Source organism: Petaurus breviceps, unplaced genomic scaffold (genome assembly GCF_028583685.1).
Source record: "Petaurus breviceps papuanus isolate PSGF00001 unplaced genomic scaffold, PetGlider_PUasm1.0 90692, whole genome shotgun sequence".
NCBI classification, from domain to species: Eukaryota; Metazoa; Chordata; class Mammalia; order Diprotodontia; family Petauridae; genus Petaurus; species Petaurus breviceps.
In genome coordinates this window covers 3,903,608-3,924,577 of record NW_027187313.1, presented here as the reverse complement: position 1 = coordinate 3,924,577, position 20,970 = coordinate 3,903,608, and the positions used below count along the sequence as shown (strand labels likewise).

General features: G+C 40.2%; 1 protein-coding gene across 1 annotated transcript in view; it reads left to right on the top strand.

The window, feature by feature from the left end:
* BRINP2 (BMP/retinoic acid inducible neural specific 2) overlaps positions 1-20,970 on the top strand; it is a 149,947-nt gene that overhangs the window by 58,901 nt on the left and 70,076 nt on the right. The window contains exon 2 of the mRNA XM_069065503.1: positions 20,377-20,732. Coding sequence (XP_068921604.1) covers positions 20,455-20,732 — 278 coding nt within the window. The 5' untranslated portion in view covers positions 20,377-20,454. The remainder of the gene's footprint in view (positions 1-20,376; positions 20,733-20,970) is intronic.

Below are 20,970 nucleotides of genomic sequence, written 5' to 3'. Positions count from 1 at the left end.
GGATATATGAGGAAATGAGGTAAACAGACTTGTGTGTTGGATTAGAACCAAGAAAGACCTGGGTTCATCAAATCTCACCTATCTCTGAAACTTATTAGTTCTGTGATCATTGAAAAGACATCTAATCTTTCTTAAGCTTCGAGTATCTCTAAGACTTAGCCATTAAGTTATATATTGCTTGTGGGGTACCCCCATTTTTGTGGAGGACATCCACTTGGAAAATCATAGATCCTTAACATGTTGACAGATGCTTTCAAATGTCAACTAATAGAATTCCACTGAGAAGAACATTGGGAAGATTCTAGTGCCCAGCCTTTGAAAATTGTTCCTTTCTTTGAAAAAAAACTCAAAATATTTTTTAAAGGAGGTTGAACAGAGCAATCCCTTATTAATTTGGTTAGTTTATCAGTCAACTTGATGAGATTATAAAGTGTGACTCTTTGGCTACATCAGAAAGTCATCTCCCTATGGAACAACATAGATACCTTCACTGGCCCTTTGGTAAGAAGGCAGAGGGAATAAGTAATGATTAACTGCCCAAGCAAGGAAATGAAGACTTGTTGGAGCTACCCAAGGGATAGATAAAGAATGTTTTACTTTTCCTGTATTCCTCAAGAATTGCAGAATGGTAACTTGTAGCTAAAGCATATGGCAAGCTCATGTACCCATTGATCTGATAGGACATGTCCTGTACTTAAAGTTCATGCCTACCCTCTGTCATTTTTTTTTTCATTTTTGAGTACAAATAAGAGAGCAGAAACTTGATAGCAAACTCACACAGTCTAAGACATGGATAGTGAAAGAGTTTCTTCCAAAGCACATGACCAAGGAAGATATGTGCTTATTCTGCCTAAGAGGATAGATCATAGTGAATGCTCATGAACCCCAAACTCCTGTGTAGAAGAGAGGATTCTGCATTGTCTAAGCAGTGTGGTCCCAGAATCTAGCCTTGTTCCCAGAGAAGGAATATTTCCTGGGCAGCATCCTGTTTTTGAATTGCTTCATGGGTAATCACGAGTTTGAAAGTTTTTAAATTTCAAAGTTTGGGTGCCTGCTTCTTAGATTTCCTCAACATTGTGTTTGTGGGTGAAAGAAGCAGATTACCAACAAGACCACTGCAGGCAAAGAACTAGTGGAGGGAGGTGATAGAGATGCACCTTATTGCTTTCATATTGCCATCAGGGACTCTTATAGTATGGGTCCTCTTGGAAGGACATTACTCGTTCAATAGTCCCCAAAGTATGTTTTTCTTCTGAGGGAGTCTAAACCACTTGAGGAGTCCATGTGGCAAAAAGGCACTTGACAGAATTCCAAAGAATCACCAGAATTCCAAAGAATTGCCCCCAAAGAAACGCCAACTTTCATTTCATTCCTGGGCAAGCTGATGGGCTAATTGAGTGCTTTATGTGTTTCCATATCTGTTTAACAAGTCACGTGAATCCTTTGTGTCTTTTGAGTTTTCCTGTGAGAATAAGTAAAGGCTGTCTTATAACCAATGTTATATACCTTATCCTAAATGCTTATATTAGACCTGGGACCCCTTTTTATCCACTCTGGGGAAACTTAAACACAAGTTTGGTGATCTTCCTGAAGTAATTCCAAAGGGGGCCATGAACCAAAGAGAGAAAGGTATTTTCTTGGGATCAGCTTCCAGGTTTCAACAACTGTGTATGTAAATCTTGGTCCTGGACCACAGGGCACATATTCAAATTTGTTATCTCAGTAATAGTTTGATAACCTCCCTCCCCCACTTCAGAGAGGATGCAACACAATGGGAAGAGGGATTGTCCCTATTTTAAAGATGAGAAAAGGAGACATAGAGAAGTTAAGTGATTTTCCCCAAGATTATACTTCAAATCAACACTAGAGTGAGCAGCACAGGCTGGGTTTCTTTATTCTCATTCCAGTTCTCTGCCCGTTAGATCAGGATTCCCCCACAGTTTGATTTTAATCTACCAGCATATTTAAATGTCTTAATTAGTTGAATAACAAACTGACTGTCACTGCCACATCATGCATTCCCTGTTATTTTTGACCTACACTATTACTATCCTTCCCCATGGACACCTCCTCTGGGGGTGATTGGAAGATTGGAAGAAAGCAGCAAAAGTGTCTCCTGATTAAGAAAAGGTTCCTTGTCTTAAACTATGCTGTAATAAAGGGTGATCATTCTTCCTCAGTACACTCATTAACATTCATTGAGCAACATATACTTTATTTTAGAGAGAATTTCTACTGTCGCTTCTATATTTAATCCCACAAGCTGTCGGGCAACTCATGTATTTACAAACACAGCTCCAGAAACAATGTGTTTGCCAGTCACAGTCTCATCTATAATATCTCAGTAGCTCCTTGCTCTGGGGCATACATAGCTCAGGAGTTGATGAATTCTGGTGCCAGCTGAGGCCCAAGCCGGGCAGAGCATTCAAGTCAAGGTTCAAGTCCAAAGGCAGGTCTGGCAGAGGGCCCAGAGTAAAAGTGAAGGCAACAGAGTGGAATGGAGTGACTTTGGTAAGCCCCAGCCTGCAATTGTGATGGGGGAACTTCCCAAAGTTTAGGAATTTTTTTTGTGATTTCCTTTTCCTCTTTACAAGATTAGAAAGGAACACTTAGAGCACTCCAAGGAAAGAGATTCCTAATATTTAAAACAAGTTAATCTTTCCATCTCATCACCATGAAACTTGTTCAGGTTCTCACTACTCACCAAAACTGTTGGTGTTAACTTTCTTACCAGTCTCCTGACTTGTAGTCTCCCTCCTGCCAGTCCATTGCTTTTATTTTTTATTTTATTTTTTTATTTTAAGCAATTGGGGTTAAGTAACATGCTCAAGGTTATATGGCCTGTTATTTCTAGGTGTGGTGATAAGTATCTGAGCCTGGATTCGATCCCAGGTCATCCCAACTCTGGGGCCAGTGATCTTACTCACTGAGCCACCTGGCTTCCCCTAGTCCATTGTTTTTACAATGTTAATCATCCCTAAAAGCATAAATCTCATCATATAATTTTCCTGTCCAGTAATCAATCATTAGCATTTATTGAGGGCCTACTGTGTGATCAGACTTTGGGCTTTGAGGATACAAATACAAGCAAGATAGTATCTACCCTCAAGGAGCTTACCTTCGAATGAGGCCAGAAGGTAGCAAAGTAGCCATGGAATCAGGAAGAGCCAAGTTGAGACCTGACCTCAGATCCTTACTAACTGTGTGACCCTGGGTAAGACACTTAACATCTGTTTGCCTACTTCCTCTACTGTAAAATGGGGATAATTATAGCACCTATCTCATAGGGTTGTTGTATTGATTAAATGAAATAATATTTGTAAAATGCTTGACACATTATGGTGACCTAGTAAGTGCTATAGAAATGTTGATTCTTTTCTCCCTTCCCCTGGGGCAAGATAACACAAAGAGCAAAGAAGAGCATAGGAGGTTTGAGGGAGGTTAGGAAGTAGACAGGAAGTAGAATGGCCTGGTTCTAGGGGCAGAATGAGGTTAAAGCTCACCTACGGGATGTGAGTATTTAAGTATATACAAAACAAGTGGGAAATATTTTTTTTTAAATAACAAAACAAAATCCTTCAGCTATATAAAAAAGTCCATACTCTTAAGCCTGGCATTCAAGGCTCTGCGTCATCTTACTTCAGCCTTCCTTTCTAGTCTTTCCTTATAGTGTGCTCCCTCACAAATTCTATGCTTCCTCTAAACCAAATTGTTTACTGCTCGTCCAACACCAGGCTTAACACCATCTTCTTCCTCATTCATCTGTTTACATCTAACCATTCCCTGGGAATACCTTTCCTTTTTTCGGTCCTGACTATTATTTCCCACACATCCTTTAAGACTCACCTCAAATGATTACTCTTTCATGCCTTTCCTGTTCCCTCTTCCCAGCACCAATGAGAAGACATGTCTGCCTTCTCTGATATTCTAAAGCACACTTTAGTTATAGAGATCATAGATCATAGATTTAGAACTGGAAGGGACACTTGGTACTTTCAATGTAGTGATTTCATTTTATAAATAAAGAGAGAAGCCCAGAGATGTTTGGTGAATTGCCTAAAGTCATGTAAGGATTTAGTTGTAGACCTCATATTTGAATCTCATTCCTCTCCTCTTCCGTTGTACCACACTGTCTCTCTTGTAGAACTGCAATTTTTTTTCTTGATGTTATAGTTATTTGTGTACAGACTTATGTCATTACTTCATTCTATAAGTTTTTGAAGGATGGAATTGTATCTTATTCTCCTTTCAGAAATTCATAGTTTCTAATTTCCCTGAGCATTCATAGTTCTAAAAATATCTTTCAAATGAATGAATATTTCCACTGTTTTCCATAACATTCATATTATATTTCATATTATTGATTTATTTGAAAATATATTTCTATAGCACATTTAAGTTTGTCTTGTACTTTAACATGGATTATCTCTGTAGTGCTCCACGGGGCTAGCTCCCCCAATTCTCAGGTTTCCCTCATGGAGAGCTACTCCATGTTCAAGGTACTATGTGAGTTTGTTCTCTTAATGTTCATGAGCCCCCACTGATACTTGTTATTTATCTTTCTATAGTCAGAGGCTATAATTTGCTAAGAGTAAAGGCATTTAGTGGAATAGTATAGAAAGAGAATTTACATTAGAACATTCAGCCATAAACCTAGACCATATTCTTCTGCAAACATACATGTCATCCAAAGGTAGAATGAGTAAGTAAAGAAATCAGGCAGCAAGGTGGCACCATGATTAGAGAACTAGGCCTGGTGTTAGGAAGATGTAAATTCAAACTTAATGGCAGATACTTGCCAGCTTTGTAACTTTGAACAAATCACTTTACCTTGTTTGCCTCAAATTTTTCCACTGTAAAATGGGAACAATAATAGCACCTACCTTCCATGGGTATTGTGAGATCACATGAGATAATATTTTTAAAGTGCTTAGCTCATAGTAGGTGCTGTGTACATGCTATTATTATCTTTGACATGTGGGCTTCCCATATGGGGTCATAGCTTACACCTCTGGCAATGTAGGATACCAGTATTTCCTCATGACAGCTTTTCTTCATTGATATCTTTGCTGGATCTGTAGTCTCTTCCATTTCCGGCTTCTGGCTTAGCTGAAACCCTTGTCTAGGACATTCCCAGTATCATTCAAAGGGACCCATAACCTTTAACCAGAATAAAAAAGTAGCTTTCCTAGATCTGCCCCCTTGGTGTATCAGGAATATCACCAATTCAGGCATTGAACTCTATCTCTTCCAAACCCCTCCAAAGAAGGTTGGGGTTTAGAAAGTCATGTTTTTGGATCATCCATCTAGGCTGCAAGCAATCACATGTCTCCTATGGCCATATGTTTTTGACACAAGATACCATTGTCAATGGGGAGTGAGGAGAAGTCTTTCCACTCCTTGCCCCAACTTGTTGCAACAAGTTTTTCAGAGTTGAAAACATCCTCAAGGTCTGAGTTCTTCCATAGTATCCCTTCTTGAATGACTCATCAGTTTCCAGTGTCTCATTTTAAAATTCTCAGCCTCTCCTGTTTACTATATCGATAAGTGAGTTAAGAAAAGCCTTTAAGGGGGTGGCCAGGTAGCACAGTGAGTAAGAGCACCAGCTCCAGTGTCAGGATGACCTGGAGATCGAATCCCAGGCTCAGACGCTCAGCACCACACCCAGAAATAACTGGCCGTGTAACCTTGAGCAAGTTACTTAACCCCGATTGCTTAAATTAAAAAAAAAAAAAAGCCTTTAAGACTTCTTGTCCTCAGCCTTAGTTTTCTCAGAATTTCCATGCAAATAGTGACTCAACTTTGGCAACTTTTATATTATCATTCAATTGGGGGACTCCTGATCTAGAGTCAATCCCTTTTCTACATCTTATTTCAACCTTACACTAACCTGAAAGGTATTATAGATACTCTTAATCTCCATTCCAAAAATAAGGAAACTGAGACTCTGTTTAAGATAGATTAAGTGACTTGTCCAGATTAATACTGCTAATAAGGTTAGAGGGGACTTGAATTCATCTCTTTCTTATTCTAATTCCAGCAGTCTATCACTCTACTTCAGTATTCTATCAGTGTGAGTGGGAACATTGTAGACAGAGAACAGGTTGTGCAGTCTACTCTGTTTTAGATTATGCCCACAGTGGCCAAGGTGCTACCTGTCCTCATTCTCAAATTTCTGTGGTGAACTCAATGTTCAAGGTATTTTGTAGGTTTGCACTCTTAATGCTTATGAGCCCCCACTGATGATCATAGGGTTTCCCCCTTGAAAAAGAGAGAAATGGAATGGAAGGTGAAGGGAGAAAAGTAAGCAGAAAGAAAGAAAAATAAGCAGAAAGAGGAGGACAGGGAGAGAGAGAGATGGGAAAAGGAGAGCATTTACTTATTAATGTATATGTTTCCCGCCAAGTAAAAAGTGAGCATCTTTGAAGATAGAGATCACTTCATTTTTGTCTTTGTAGCACTAAAGGCTAGTTAGGCTATTGTACATAGCAGAATGCTATTACTGTAGTACATGCTTAAGAAATATTTGTTGAATTGAATTATATTGAATCTGCCACCACTACTACCACCCCCTCAACACTACCACATACATGTCTTAATCTGCTATTAATTTTATGACATTTAGCATTTATTAAGCACCTATTACATAAATACCAATGTGGTAGAGATAGTCTCCATCTTCTGTTTGCTTACAATTCAAAAGGAAACAGGACATCAGTACCTAAAAAACTTTTAGAGGACAAGAGCAAAGGAAAGGTAATCTAGGACAAGATGTGTACTCAAGTGCTGATGGAAAGCAAAGTGACTCGTGATCAATAAAGGGTGAAGTTAGCCAGGAAAGGCTTCTTGAGAGGAAGGGAACCCAAGAAAGTGATCAACGAGAAATGACAGGTGGTTAGGAAGCAGGACAAGGAGCCTGAAAGAAAGTGCAGGGACAACAGTGAGACAAGTTATTTATAGGGGACAATAAGGGCACAATCTGGTTGTAAGAGAGGGGTCATTTTAGGAAAATGCTTAATATAATAGAAAGAGGAACTTGCCTAGAAGTTAGCAACTTGGGTTCTAATCTTGGTTCTGTCATTACCTAACTATGCTTCCTTGGGGAAGTCACTCTAGCCTGAATCTCATTTCTTCATCTGAAACATGCTAGAGATTGAAAAAGATGATCTTTATGATAGGTTCCTTTTTGTTCTAACATTCTGTCATTCTTTGTATGGGCAATACGTGAAGTGCAAGTAAGGATATATAGAGATTTAGGATTCAAGGTGGAGGAGTTAAGATTTTTTTCTGATAAGCCACAGTTTCTTAAGCAAATGATTTGACAGGTTGACAAAAGTTATTTAAAGAAAGTTAATCTCATAGTTGTGGGCAGAATAGATTGAAAACAAGTTTCTAGCCATGTATGGTTTCACTGAAAATTTTCGTTTGGTCTTATAATTTTCTTTTTTAAAAAAATCAGCATTCTTTTTCCCCCTATGTCACCTCATTTCTAAATACACAAATAGTTCCCTCTTCCCTCTCCCACCTGCCACCACCTAGCTTTCCTTTATAACAAACAATTTGAAAGAAAGAGAAGAAAAAAGCAATTTGACATAATTAGCCAATTCATAAACCAACTGAGGCAGTTGGTCAGTGGGATAGTTGGTGAAATGTTTCCCATCCCTTGTCCTTCACTTCTGCAGAAGGAGGCAGATGCATATTCTGATCTTTTTCCTGTGATTGTATTTGTTTGTTGAAATTAACCAATATTTAGATTGTTTGATGTTCTTTCTAATTGCATTTTTGTAGTCATGTAGACTGTTCCTTGGGTGAAACCAAATTGTGAGGGAGGTGGCACATTAACAACTGAGAAAAATAGGAAAAGCCCCTTGTAGACAATGACATTTGAAATGAACTTTGAATGGAGCTAAGGAATCAAAGACAAAGAGAGGAAGAGGGATAAACCTCCATGCAAAAGCATGGAGGAGAAAAATGGAATGTCATTTACAAGAAACATGAAGTAGGCCAGTTTGTCTGGATCAATAGAGTACATGAAGGGGATTAATGGGCAGTCAGTCTAGAAATATAAGATGTAATTAAGATTGTAAATATTCTTAAATTCCAAATAGAGGCATAAAAGCAATAGGGAGCCAATGAAGCTCCTTGAACAGGGCAGTGACATAATCATCCTGGGTTTTAGGAAGCTCTGGCACCTGTGTGGAAGAAATTTGGGGGAAAAAAGGGAAATACTGGAAATATACTAATGAGAAAGTTATTATAACACTGCAGGCTAGAGAGACGAAAGCATTTTAAAAGGTCATGTAAGGAGTGAGGAGATGGATGTGATTGATTTTGTGGATGTGAATAGACAAATCATGCGAACACATTAGATATTGGGGACAATGAGGGGGAATGATATGATGCTGGAGTTGCAGAAGGGGACAACCAAACAGGAACTTTAAGAGAAACTAAGAATGGCAATGCAATCTGGGTAAAGTGGGGAAGGGGCTCTGTGCTCCTGCAGCCTCACTCTCTTTTTCTGCCCCACAGCTGACGTATATTAATTACATTCTAGATACTAAAATGTGGGAGAGGGAATGATGTTGGGAAACTGGATTTTTTTTCTCATTACTTTCTCTCAAGCCAAGAGAATCTTTGAGCCTAAATCTTGAAAGGCTTCAAGGTGGAACATATACTAATAAATAAGTCTCTTGTTCCAGGAGCCAGCTGTTCTCTCCTTCTCCACTCATGGTAAAGCAGGAGAAAATGAACTTAAATTTGCAGCAAGAGAATTTAAGGTTATATATAAAGGAAAAGTTTATAGGATGGTAGGATGCAACCCTAACCCTCTTAGTGGGTACCCTCTTCAGTAATAATGCTGGTTGTGGTAGTAGTACTAATAGTGGTAGATTTGTAGTCTATGGGTGCTAGGAATCCTGAAATTCAAGAGCAAAAGGCATGAATTCTGACTTGAAAGATTTCAACTCATCTTTTTTTCAGTCCAAGACAAGGTTTATTGTATCACCAGTAGAAGTGGGCATATTTTAAGAATCTGAGCAATTGTGATGCTTGTATTGAAAAGTGGACCAGATTCTTAAGAAATCTGCAAAATTTAATGGGGAGGAAAGTTGGACCTTTTGCACAGAAAGAAGTGTGCAAGATCTGGATGGGATCTAGGAGTGACTAATAGCCTGGGATGATCTAAAGGTAACTTACAGGGAAGGTTGGGATGGGTCTGGGGTAGTAGAGACTTAAGGGTTGGGTGTGGGGTCACAATGAAAGGACAGCTGACAGATTTACTGGGATGGGCAATGCCTCATGCATATGTTTTTCCTTTTTGGGGTCTACACACCAGATGCGGCCTTTTTCTTTTAGGGGTTCAGATCCCATCCCCATCATCATCATCATCATCATCATCATCATCATCATTAGTACTAATAGTAATAGTAGTAGCAGCAGCAGCAACAGCAACAGCAGCAGAAGTAGTAGTAATAGGGGTGATAGTAGTAGTAGGGGGAGTAGGGGGGCGGTAGTGGTGGTAGTAGTCATTGGTTTTTTTTTTTTTGGTTTGTTTTAAAGCAATTGGGGTTAAGTAACTTGCCCAAGGTTACAGGGCCAGTTTTTTTTTGTGTGGGTGTTAAGTATCTGAGGCTGGAACAGATCACGGTCCTCCAGACTCCGGGGCCGGCGCTCTTACTCACTGTGCCACCTAGCTGCCCCAGTGGTAGTCATTGTTATCGAATGTTATAGAATAGACACTCATGAATCTATTCTGTTATAAGACTCATCCTTTTTTGGCAATGGGGGGAATTATTGAAGAGGTCCCTAAAAACGGTGTGACCTGACTCTTTGTTGGTGATCTGGGATCCAGATCATTTTTTGCCTTCAGAAGCATCAGATGTCTCCCTGCCTTAACCTGACAGTAATAGTCTACAGAACAAGTTAGATGCTATAAAGCCCAGGGAAAATGAATGGTGTGAAAATGAACATTACAATCTCTCTGAATCGAAGCTGACAATATCAGCCAGGGAGAACTCAGAAGATTGAAAATCAGTGAAACAAAAGGGGTTATAAATACCCCCACCCCAACTGCAGCCCACATATTCAGGGTCACCCAATTCCTACAGCATTCTTCTCTCCAAGCACCCAATCCACTCACTTTCCCTTTTTAATGCTCCTTCCTTAATGAAAACAAGGCTTTTTTATGAAAATGTTTTTGATGGCAAGAGTGAACTGCATTGCCCTGGGTTTTCTACCACTACCACCTTCCAATTTAATTAAGGAAACACCCCCTCAGTAAAGTTGCTCTATTAATCACTCAAAAATGACTTGAGAACTTATTTAATGTCACTGCCTAATCATTTTATTAAATGTCACTGCTTCAGCATATGTGAATTACAGTTTATAACTCCTTTCTGCCACCCTTCATTCATTCATTCTTTCATTCATTCAATTGATAGATAACAAATCTATTGTCTATAAAGAACTGTCCTTCAGACTCTGAGGGCTTTAAAGATGAATGGGACACATTCCTTGCCCTCAAAGAGGTAACAGACTAAAGGGTTAAATTAAGAAAATTAACAGAATACTACAAGGTGCTGAAGTTCTATCAAACCACAAAAGTTACCTTTCAAAGACTTTCTTGCCTCTCTCACTTACTTGTACCATCCCCTTCTCCACTTGAGTTCTCTGAATTAAGTTCATAGATTTATCAGATATTAAAACTATCAAAAGACTTTCAAGTTCACCTGGTCCAATTTATTCATTTTTTGATGAAGAAACTGAGGCCAAGATGGGTTAAATGATGTGTTCAGAGTCACTAATCTGATAAGATTCAACCCCAGTGTTCCACCACCGAACCAGGCTGCATCTTACAACGTTGTGGAGATTTAAGGAACAGTCAGACATGACTGAAGGACTGAACAGCAGAAAAGGTACCTTAGAGGTGATCTTACCTCATTTTTAGAGATGTAGAAATGGAGGTTTGAATGCATTGTGACTTTCTCAGGATACCACAGCTCATTCAGGAGGAGTCAGATGAGGTCAGACTCCAATAAATTGATTAGGGGTGGGAAGTTTCTGGAGGCTACCTGGAGATAACAGACAATGGTGGGCTAGGCCAGTTCAAGAGTGTAACAGATTTGGGTATAGATATTTTGGGAGGATCAAGGTTGGGGGCTAGCAGGATAATGGAGGTCCAAACTAGTAACAAAGGTTTGGATAGAGCCACAATGAAAGGCATATGGCCTCAGTCAAATGCCTCATCAAATGGGAGGATTCAATCAGAGTTCAAGGGGGTTCCCAGAGCCTGTACCTCTTCAACGTGAGGGAGGAGAAGAAAGCCTCAACAGGAATCAAAGAAGACCAGTCACAGTCTAGCTAATTTCAACTGCTGGTTGGAATCCATCTAATTACTGGTTATTGACCCCTTCTTTTTTTGCCTGAGGCATCTGGGTATCATAATGGCTAGTGTTGAACTTGAAGAGAGGAAGGCCTGAGTTCAGATCCTGTCTCTGGGTAGGTTAGTTAGTTTCTCAGATTATAGTTTCCTCATCTGTAAAATGTGTATAATAATGGCACCCATTTGGGTTGCTGTGAAAACAAAATAGGATTAGAGAGAGAGACAGATAGAGATATATACACACACACACACATATACTCATACATGATTTTGAAAAATATCAAAGCAATGAATAAATAATGTTGATGATTGATGATGCTGATTGCTGTTATATTTATTTCCATGGTACTTGCCTCTGAGAACCTCTAAAAACATGTGCTTTCATAGCCATATCCAATGGAATACAGCTGTTACACGATAGTGGGAGGGAAGGAAGGAAACAAGCATTTATTAAGCACCTACTATCTATCAGACACTGGGCTAAGTGTGTTAAAAATATCTCATTTGATCAGCACCACCACTCTAGGAGGCAGGTGCTATTATTATCCCCACTTTACTGTTGAGGAAACATTAGGTAGATGGGTTAAATGACTTGTCTAGGGTAAGTGTCTGAGGCTAGATTTGGACTCAGGTCTTGCTGACTCCTATTTTGAATGTGCTCACCTATTTAATATAGCACTGTATCCACTGCTCCATTTGACTGCTGTAGAAATCATCTCTAGCCAAGGAATGTTACAGTGAATCATAGAAGTGATATGGACTGAGAATAACTACTCTTACCCTGCCAACTTGCATCCATCAAGAGCCCCCTCCCTATCTTCTTCCTTCCAAATCCATTGTTCTTCACCTTACTCAATAATCAAGATAATGGTGGTGTTTGGGATCTAACCATGTTGCCTCCCCAGTCCTCACGCTTACCAACACACACACACACACACACACACACACACACACCCCTCAACCCCTCAATAAACTCCAGTGGCTTCCTATTGCCTTCAAGATCTATTAGGCACTGAAAACCCTTCCCAACCTGGTTCCTCTCTACCTTTCCCATCTCCTTTACACTTTACTCCCCACCATTTGCTCTAGAATCCAGTGGCAGTAGCCTTCTTGGTCCTTGAATACAACATCCCACCACCCAACTCTACACTTTTTCACTGGCTGTGTCCATGCCTTCAATGCTCTCCCTTTTCTCTGCCACCTGGCTTCCCTGGCTTCCTTCCAAGACTCAGCTCATATCCTACATTCTGGAATAGGTCTTTTGAGTCCCCACCCATGGTTAGTGCCTTCCCTCAAAGGGTATCTTCCACCTTCTAGGTATATATCAAGTATCTACAACGTTATTTGCATGTTGTCTCCTCCATTAGAATGTAAGGTCTTTGAAGGCAGGGTTTTTATTTCTCTTTATATCCCTGGTGAGTAGTTTGGTGCTGATGGGGTGCTTGGGATCTATGTTTGTAACATCAATCTGTAATATCAGTTTGTAACATCAATTTGTAAAACCAGTCTGTAAAATCACATTTCCCCTCCACCCCAGCCTCAGAGAATTAACTCTGCCCCTTCCCCCACCAGCATCCTGCCCAGCAACAATTCATGAACTGTTTATTTCTGCTTGGAACAATAACAAACTACACCTATGAATCCTTCACTAAACCATTTATAAACATTTTAGCTTAGGCAAATGTTATCTCCCCTTAGTATAATGGCCAGCTTCACCTATGAATCCTTCAATGCACTATCTGTAGGTTAACCCCTTAGCCAATTATCTACATACTGAGTCTCCGTTAGCCTTGGTTCCCAACATCCATCTTGTCAAATGTGACACTGATGGTTGGCAGACTAGGTACTTCTCAGTCAGCCCTGACCGCTAGCTGACTTAGTGATATTTCAAGCCTAAAACCACACCTCCATGCAGTCCCCTCCTTGGGCTATTTCCCAGTGAATTATGGGCAATACACCTGCACAGTTGATATTAAAACAGCATGTCCCTTTAAGCACTGACCACTCTTTGACTCCTCCCTAATCCTACCCTTATTCACCTAGTTAGCTTTGTTGACTTCTGATTTACTGTTGTGACTCCTTAAAACTATACCTATGACTTCTTTAAGTTTGCAGGTTCCTAAGAACTCTTGCCCACTGTAAAGCATAACAATAAACTTTTACAATCCTGACTCCAAAGATTGCTTGGGCCCGGTGAATTCATTCCAGAGTCCAAACTCAGGGACTCTGGTCATTGATCAGAGCCTCTGAAACACTTCTTTCCCCCTCATCAGTGCCAGGCAGTCTTAAGTGCTCCCTGTGGCAGCAGACAGCCTCTCAACACTTCCCAGAGAAGAATACTGCCTCACTTCTTGGGCATCAGGACTTTTCTATTTTCCTGTTCCTGATTCCATGACTATGATTCTACTGAAGAAATTGTTAATCTTTCCCTTTTCCCCCTTATCATATACTCTACATTAAGGATCTCAAAAATCCCAAAGTAGGTTGCCATTCATTCTCACTCTCCTGCATTCCCCTGTTTCTCTCTTTCTCTCTCCTTCTTCTCCTTCTACCTTTTTTCTACCTAACTTTTTCTCCCAATCATTGTTCTAGGCTCCTCTGACTTGTGGCTCAGATACATGCAGATAGAACATTTCAGAAGATGTCAAATTAAGCAGTGCTGATCTTATGAAACTGACATCTGGTCACCAAAACCTGTTTTCATACCCAAGATGTGGGCAACTCAACATCATTGCTCAACCCATAAAAATGCACAGGCACATGCAAAATAAAGAGGGAAACACACTCACATACAGGGAGGGAAAGGTACCCAGAAGTAGCAAACTCTCATAACTGTCTCTTTACTGCTTCAGAGATCCCACTGGCACTCTCCATGAGCCGATTAGAGGGCCAACCCTCTAAACCCTCTAACAACCACAAAGAAGCTCTCTTCCTCCTGGCTTTTATGTACTAATGGCTATAATCTATTCATGGGAGAAATACTGCTGCCCTTCTAAGGTATATTGGCAGTAGTTGCTTTTTCTGGACCTGAAGTTCAATTATCCACCTTTCTGAAATGTGGACTGATATTTCCCCTCCATTGGACAGTCTATTGTCTCCCAGCCTATTTGCATTCACTATAACTTTATGAACCCAGGATGATCCTCCCCAACTGCCATTCCCTATATGTATGGTCTCCCCCATTGGAATGTAAATTACTTGAAAGCAAAGACTGTTTTTGCTTTTCTGTTTGTATTTCCAGTGTTTAGCATAGCATTTGACACAGAGCAAGCTATGGGACTGTTTTTTCATTCATTCATTCATTCATTCATTCATTCATTCATTCATTCATTCCAATCCTCATTTAAGCAGAAGAGAAACCTAGAGAAGCAAGAAGCCAACATGACTTAAAGAAAATCAACCACCTGGATAAATTATCTTCAGGACAATCACCTTTGTGACTCTAATATGGACAACAAGGGAACAAACTTCTTTTTTTTTTTTAAAGCAATTGGAGTTAAGTAACTTGCCCAAGGTTACAGGCCAGTTTTTTTAGTGTGGGTGTTAAGTATCTGAGGCTGGAACCGATTCCAGGTCTCCCGACTCTGGGGCCTGCACTCTTACTGCACCACCTGGCCACCTCGGGAACAAACTTCTTGAATGACTTCCTGTTGTTGTTTAGTCCTTTTTTCAGTCATGTGCAAGTCTTTATGACCCCATTTCTTGGCCAAAACACAGTTGTTTGCCATTTCCTTCTCCAGCTCATTTTATAGAAGGGGGAACTGAGGCAAACAGGGTTAAGTGTCTTGCCCCTGGGCACATAAATAGTAAGTGTCTGAGGCTAGATTTGAACTCAGGTCTTCCTGACTGAAGTCCCAATGCTCAATCCACTGTATCACCTAGCTGCTCCCTTGAACGGGTGACTATTTTTGTACCTCAGTCCCTGCATTTACAAAGTTGTGGCAGTAAAACTTAATATCACGTAGATCATCAGTGAAGATCAAATGCCATTAATAAATTCATCTGCCAGACAAATTCATTAATTATGATTTTATTTACCCTCCTGTTGCCAAGTTAATTGCTTATTTGTTAGAGTAAAGAGATGCAGCCTTGATTAAGGTCATTAGTTGCCATTAGAAATTGAAATTCTTTGGATTTCCTCAGGTGAGTTTGAATTTCTCATGTTTAGCATTTCAAATCAAGAAACCAAGGTCAACCAACCTTTTCACGTGCTAATTAAACCTAGGCACAAAAATGTTCACTTGATGAAACCATCAGTTTGGGGACTAGAAATGTAAAGAAAGGCCCTCTCCCTACATGTGCTAATTGTTCAGCTCTATTTGTTAACAGTATGCATATATCATAAAGAGATTAACATTTACACATAATTTCTTCAGCCTCATAAAGTAAAAGGTTCACCAGAGGAATAAACAGCATGAAGACTTGCTGAGAATAAGTGGATAGGAATAACCACATAAAACCTAAGTTTTATGCCCTTCAACCCCCAGATTTGCTCTTTTTAAAAAGGAAAAGAAATAAGTTCTAACAATTGTTTTTGGGGGGGTGAGAAAGGGTGTGGAGGGAAAAAAGCTTATTAAAACATTTTCTTTCTACATGAGTTACACTTCCCAAGAAATACCCAAATAAACTCTTACAAAATGCAAACTACTAAACCCGTGATTTTTTTAGATACTGGGGCATGCCCAGAATATTTGAAATTGTCATCCTTGGTGAATTGGCAAGTTCTTCAGCCATTTACTATGTGCTGGGCACTATGGAGGCTTGAGCCAAGGTCATCCTAAGTATTGGTCCATAGAGGGAAGGATGATTTGTTCATGTTCACATAGCTATTAATATGAAGCCAGTATTGACTTTTACCATTTCATGCTTCAGTTTCCTGACATGAAAAATGTTTAACAGAAAGGGAGGATCTGTCCTTTCAAATGGACATATAGTACCAACACTGACCATTCTATTTAACAATTTTTATAGCTACTTCACATTGATTTTATTTATATATATATTGTGTGTGCATATATGTGTGTACGTGTGTGTGTACACAAAGGTGTGTGTTGCCTTCTCAAATGTTAAATTCACTTCAATCCAATTCAATTAAAACATATGCTATATGTGTTGAAATTTAGGGATCCTGGGACCCCAAAATAGTAACATGTGGGTCCTGCCCAAATGAATTTCAACCCGAACTTTCTTTCAGCAAAAGAAAAACAAAGTTTATTAAAATTCTGCCATATCGACCAAACTCTTAAGGAATCTGAATATTTGTATTGCTAACGCAAGTGGGTCAGACTGAATCTGAGCCCCTTCACAGAGGCCAAGATGGATTTTATATATGAAAAGCCTGTGTGAGGGAATTAGGGTTGGCCAAGTAGTGTGGGATGACTGGAGGAGAGATCTAGGGAGGATCTTTATGGGAATGGCCAGTAGGCTGGGGTGACTAGAGGTCAGAGGCCAGGAACCAAGGGAATGAGGTTTAAATAGGATCCAGGGTGAGAAGAAGTTGAAGGCAAACCAGTCAATGAAGGCCTGGACTAGGTTAAAGATAACACAGAATTAGGGATTATAAAAGACCAGTTGAGTGTATTATAGCTTCAGGCAAATGCCAGATCAAGTGGAAAGATTCAAGGGGATTCCTAGAGCCTGTACCCCACCATGTATGTGTATGTGTAAATACATGTATGCATATGTACATACAAATAACATTTTATATATGTATATATTGCACATATTTTTGAATACTTCTATACTTGAAACCATCTTGTATATTCTTTTGGCACTGTTTTCTTCACTTGGTCTCATTTCCTATAGGTCTTCCTATATTCATGGGAATGTTCTGTTTCCATCCTTCCTTACAACAGAAATGGAATGCACTTCCTTCATCCTATCCCTGTTCTGTAATGTCTAGCCATAGCCCATTCTTGGGCACATAGTTTGTTTCTAGCTTTTTGTTATCACAAATAATGTCACTATAAACATTTTTGTACAGATGGTGCTTTTCTCCCAGTGATAGGCTTTTACAGAAACTTTTAAAATAGATTTGAAACTTATCTGTCTTATGAAGAGATTTTTAGTCAAACTCTCTTCAGCTCCAGAGAAAAACTGATGAAGTGGAAAATATATTATTCCAAGGCCAGGATTTTTTTTCTTTTTTTTTTCCTTCTCCTTCTGAGGGTCAGTCAGTGCTGAATGCAGCATTCTTGCTGTGCTCAGCGATTTTAGCTTAACAATCAAAGAAGCCATTTGATCCTGAAACTTGTCTTCCTCCATTCAGTATATTGTTGAATAAATATCATTACTAAGAAATAATAATGTGATTCCATTAAGTTTTATATAACCTGTTCCTTTAAGAAAACTTCATTAATACACCCTGACCCATGACTTATTAGTCCTACCAAAGTCCTTGATATATGAGTCCTTTAGTGCATTTTGGTAGATTGGTGGTTTCATCAGCATAGGCTTACCCTTTTACCAATGCAGTTTTTCTCTACCTTCTCTCAACCTTTTAGTTCAGTTCAGTTCAATCTAATCCAATCCAATATAATTCACTAAATATTTAATCAATACCATTCTATGCCAAGGTTCTGGGGTGCTGGGTTCTGGGGATACAATGACCAACATGAAATAGTCAACAAGTATTTATTAAACAATTGCTATGTGTCAAGAACTGTGCTAATCTCAGAGAATACAAATACAAACAGAAAGACAGCACCTGCCATCAGGTAGGTTACATTCTAATGGAAAAAAGCAGTGCATGAAAGGAAAAGGAAAAGGAAAATGGGGTAGGTATTTCACACTGGGAGTGTGTTGTGGGGAGTGGTAGAAAAAGTCTGGGGTACAACCTAGACAAAAATGAAGACATGACTTGCCTAGGCAACCTTCTTAAATAGAAAATCTGGGAGAAGCCACCCAGTCTGAGGGAGAAGTGTTGGGGGTGAAGGGTATCAATGTATGCTATGAATTTCAGCACTTGGGTGAACTTCCAGGATGAAGAGGTGGGTCTCGACCCCACAGTTTAAGAAGCCCTGGCCTAAAGTACAGTCTGGGGAAGAATGAAATTCCCACCCTCAAGAAACCCATTTTTTACTGGTGGGATACTACAAGTACCTAGACATGTATAATATAAAAAAAATTGAAGGCAGATAGTGGGAGAGACAGTACTAACAATTTAGCGTGTCAGCGAAGGCTCCATGGAAAAGGTGGCACCTGAATTTTTCAAAAAACCCTCCATATATGATGAAGCCAACATGCTAAAAGCCTTCCTCTTGTTTAGTTATATTAGTTAGCCTTACAACCATAGTCCCCTCCCCCAACACCCAATACATGACTGGCCAAATTCCTTCCATATTTATATAAGTCACCAAGTAAATCAAACTAATATTTATTCAAGAACTCCTATTCTCTCAAATAATTCCAGCCACCTATTAGTAGGAAAGCATCCAATAAAGTAATTCAAACTAAGGTAGCATTTTAATATGGTAATTCTTCTAAAACTTCTGCTTTTTAAATTTTTTATTTTAAATGTGCTAACCTCAAAAGAATGATTTGCCAATTGTAAAAGTTCAGGCATGGAAACAAGCTTTCCCAGTGCCCAGGTGACTGTAGAGGCAAGCACCCCAAGCACGTCCTCAGGGTGTCTGCCAATACAGGTTCTTGGATCTGCTTTGTTAAAAGAAAGCAACTCAAAATGGGTTAACAAGCTTACTTTAATCAGTCAGACATATATCGTTTACCTTGTTCAGGGGAAAAAGGTCAGCACCCCGAACTTCAAAGCATACAGGCAGAATTATGAAGACAGAAACAGATCAAGTAGACAGATTTCCAAACTGTCCAACCATTACATCCATACCCAGTCAACATCTGGGTTTCCACATCTGGGTTTTTCAAAGCTGGGGGACTCTCAACAACGGCTTCCCAGAATTCAGATCAAATCACAGAACACTTCTCAAAGTGAGTCCCAAAACAAAGCTACACATCAGGGCTTATATAGCCTTCTCCTGGCTCAGAGAATGTAACAACCTTATTGACTCACTGGCCAATCAAGAAGTATCTACTGAAAAACAAGCCTCCCACCCCAGGCTTCAGGTGCACTTTAGCCTAGGGGCAGGGAAGATCTTCCAAATTTGCATTCCCATTACAGTGACTGATTGCATTCCCACCTTATGTGTTTTTTAGTTGTTCAGTCCCCTCAGACTCTCGGTGACCCCATGAACCATAGCACATCAGGCCCTTCTGTCCTCCACCATCACTCAATATCTGTCCAAGCTCATGTTTGCTGCTTCTAAGACACTATCCACTTTTTTTTTTTATTAAGCAATCAGGGTTAAGTAACTTGCTCAAGGTTACATGGCCAGTTATTTCTGGGTGTGGTGCTGAGTGTCTGAGCCCGGGATTAGATCTCCAGGTCGTCCCAACACTGGAGCCGGTGCTCTTACTCACTGAGCCACCTGGCCGCCCGACACTATCCACTTTTGCTTCAATATAAAACTATCCTTTTCCTTATATCTTGAATTTTGTTGGGAGAGGTTGCAACTGGCTTCCAGATATTGGCATCTAACACCTCCTGGGCATGGCTCATGGGATTTATTTAGAGACTGGGGCATGCCCAGAACATCTGAAATTTTCATCCTTGGTGAATTGGTAAGTTCCTCAGCCATTCACTATGCACTAGGCACTATGAGGGCTTGAGCCAAGGTCTTCCTAACTATTAGTCCCTAGAGAGAAGGATGATCTGTCTGTGTTCATGTAGTTAATTAATGTGAAGTCAGTATTACCTTTTACCTTTGTACCTCAATTTCCCCAAATGAAAAATATTTGAAAACATAATTCATAGTGAAAGTTAATATTTTAAAAATGATGAGTCAAGAAAGGATCTCCCAGGGTGGGCTCAGCCCAGTTCAGGGTTGCACTTGAATATCTGTGGGTGGTGGGGAAGGTGGTGATTGCCGCACAGACTGAAGGAAGCGTCACTGCACTGGCATCACCTCTCTGTGTCCTCCTAGTTCCAGGGGCCCTGGAGGAGCAGTGCTGACAGGGAGAGTGTGGCGAGAGAATGAAGAAGCCAACCGCCCAGGAGAAGCATGAGGTGGCAGTGCGGCGTTCAGTTTAAAGGGCTTCGGCTGGCGACCCCATGGGCGACTCTCCTGGCACTATGTCTTCCCAGCTGGATCTTTGCCACCACTGCCCTTGCTGCTGCTGCTGCTGCTGTTGTGGCCCCTGAGCAACATGCCTCTTTGGCTGGCCAGCCCCCTTTGGACTGGTTACTCACTGACCGGGGCCCATTTCACCGTGCTCAGGAGTATGCTGACTTCATGGAACGATACCGTCAAGGTTTCACCACCAGGTACAGGATTTACAGGTGAGAGAAGTCTTTATCCAATAGGAACTGAGAATCATTGACTATTTGACATGGGCTAGCCCCTCTATTACCCAAGGCCCAGACCTACAGCAAAAGCCAGCCAAGCCCTGGTCCGGAATACCCTCAGAGAACCCTCAGAGTCAGCAAGAGGTGAAAGCAGGGGAGGACATGAGTCAGGAAGAGTATACCCACCATATTTTTGTTGTATTTTGTTTAAAAGAAAAAAAAGCCTGCTGAT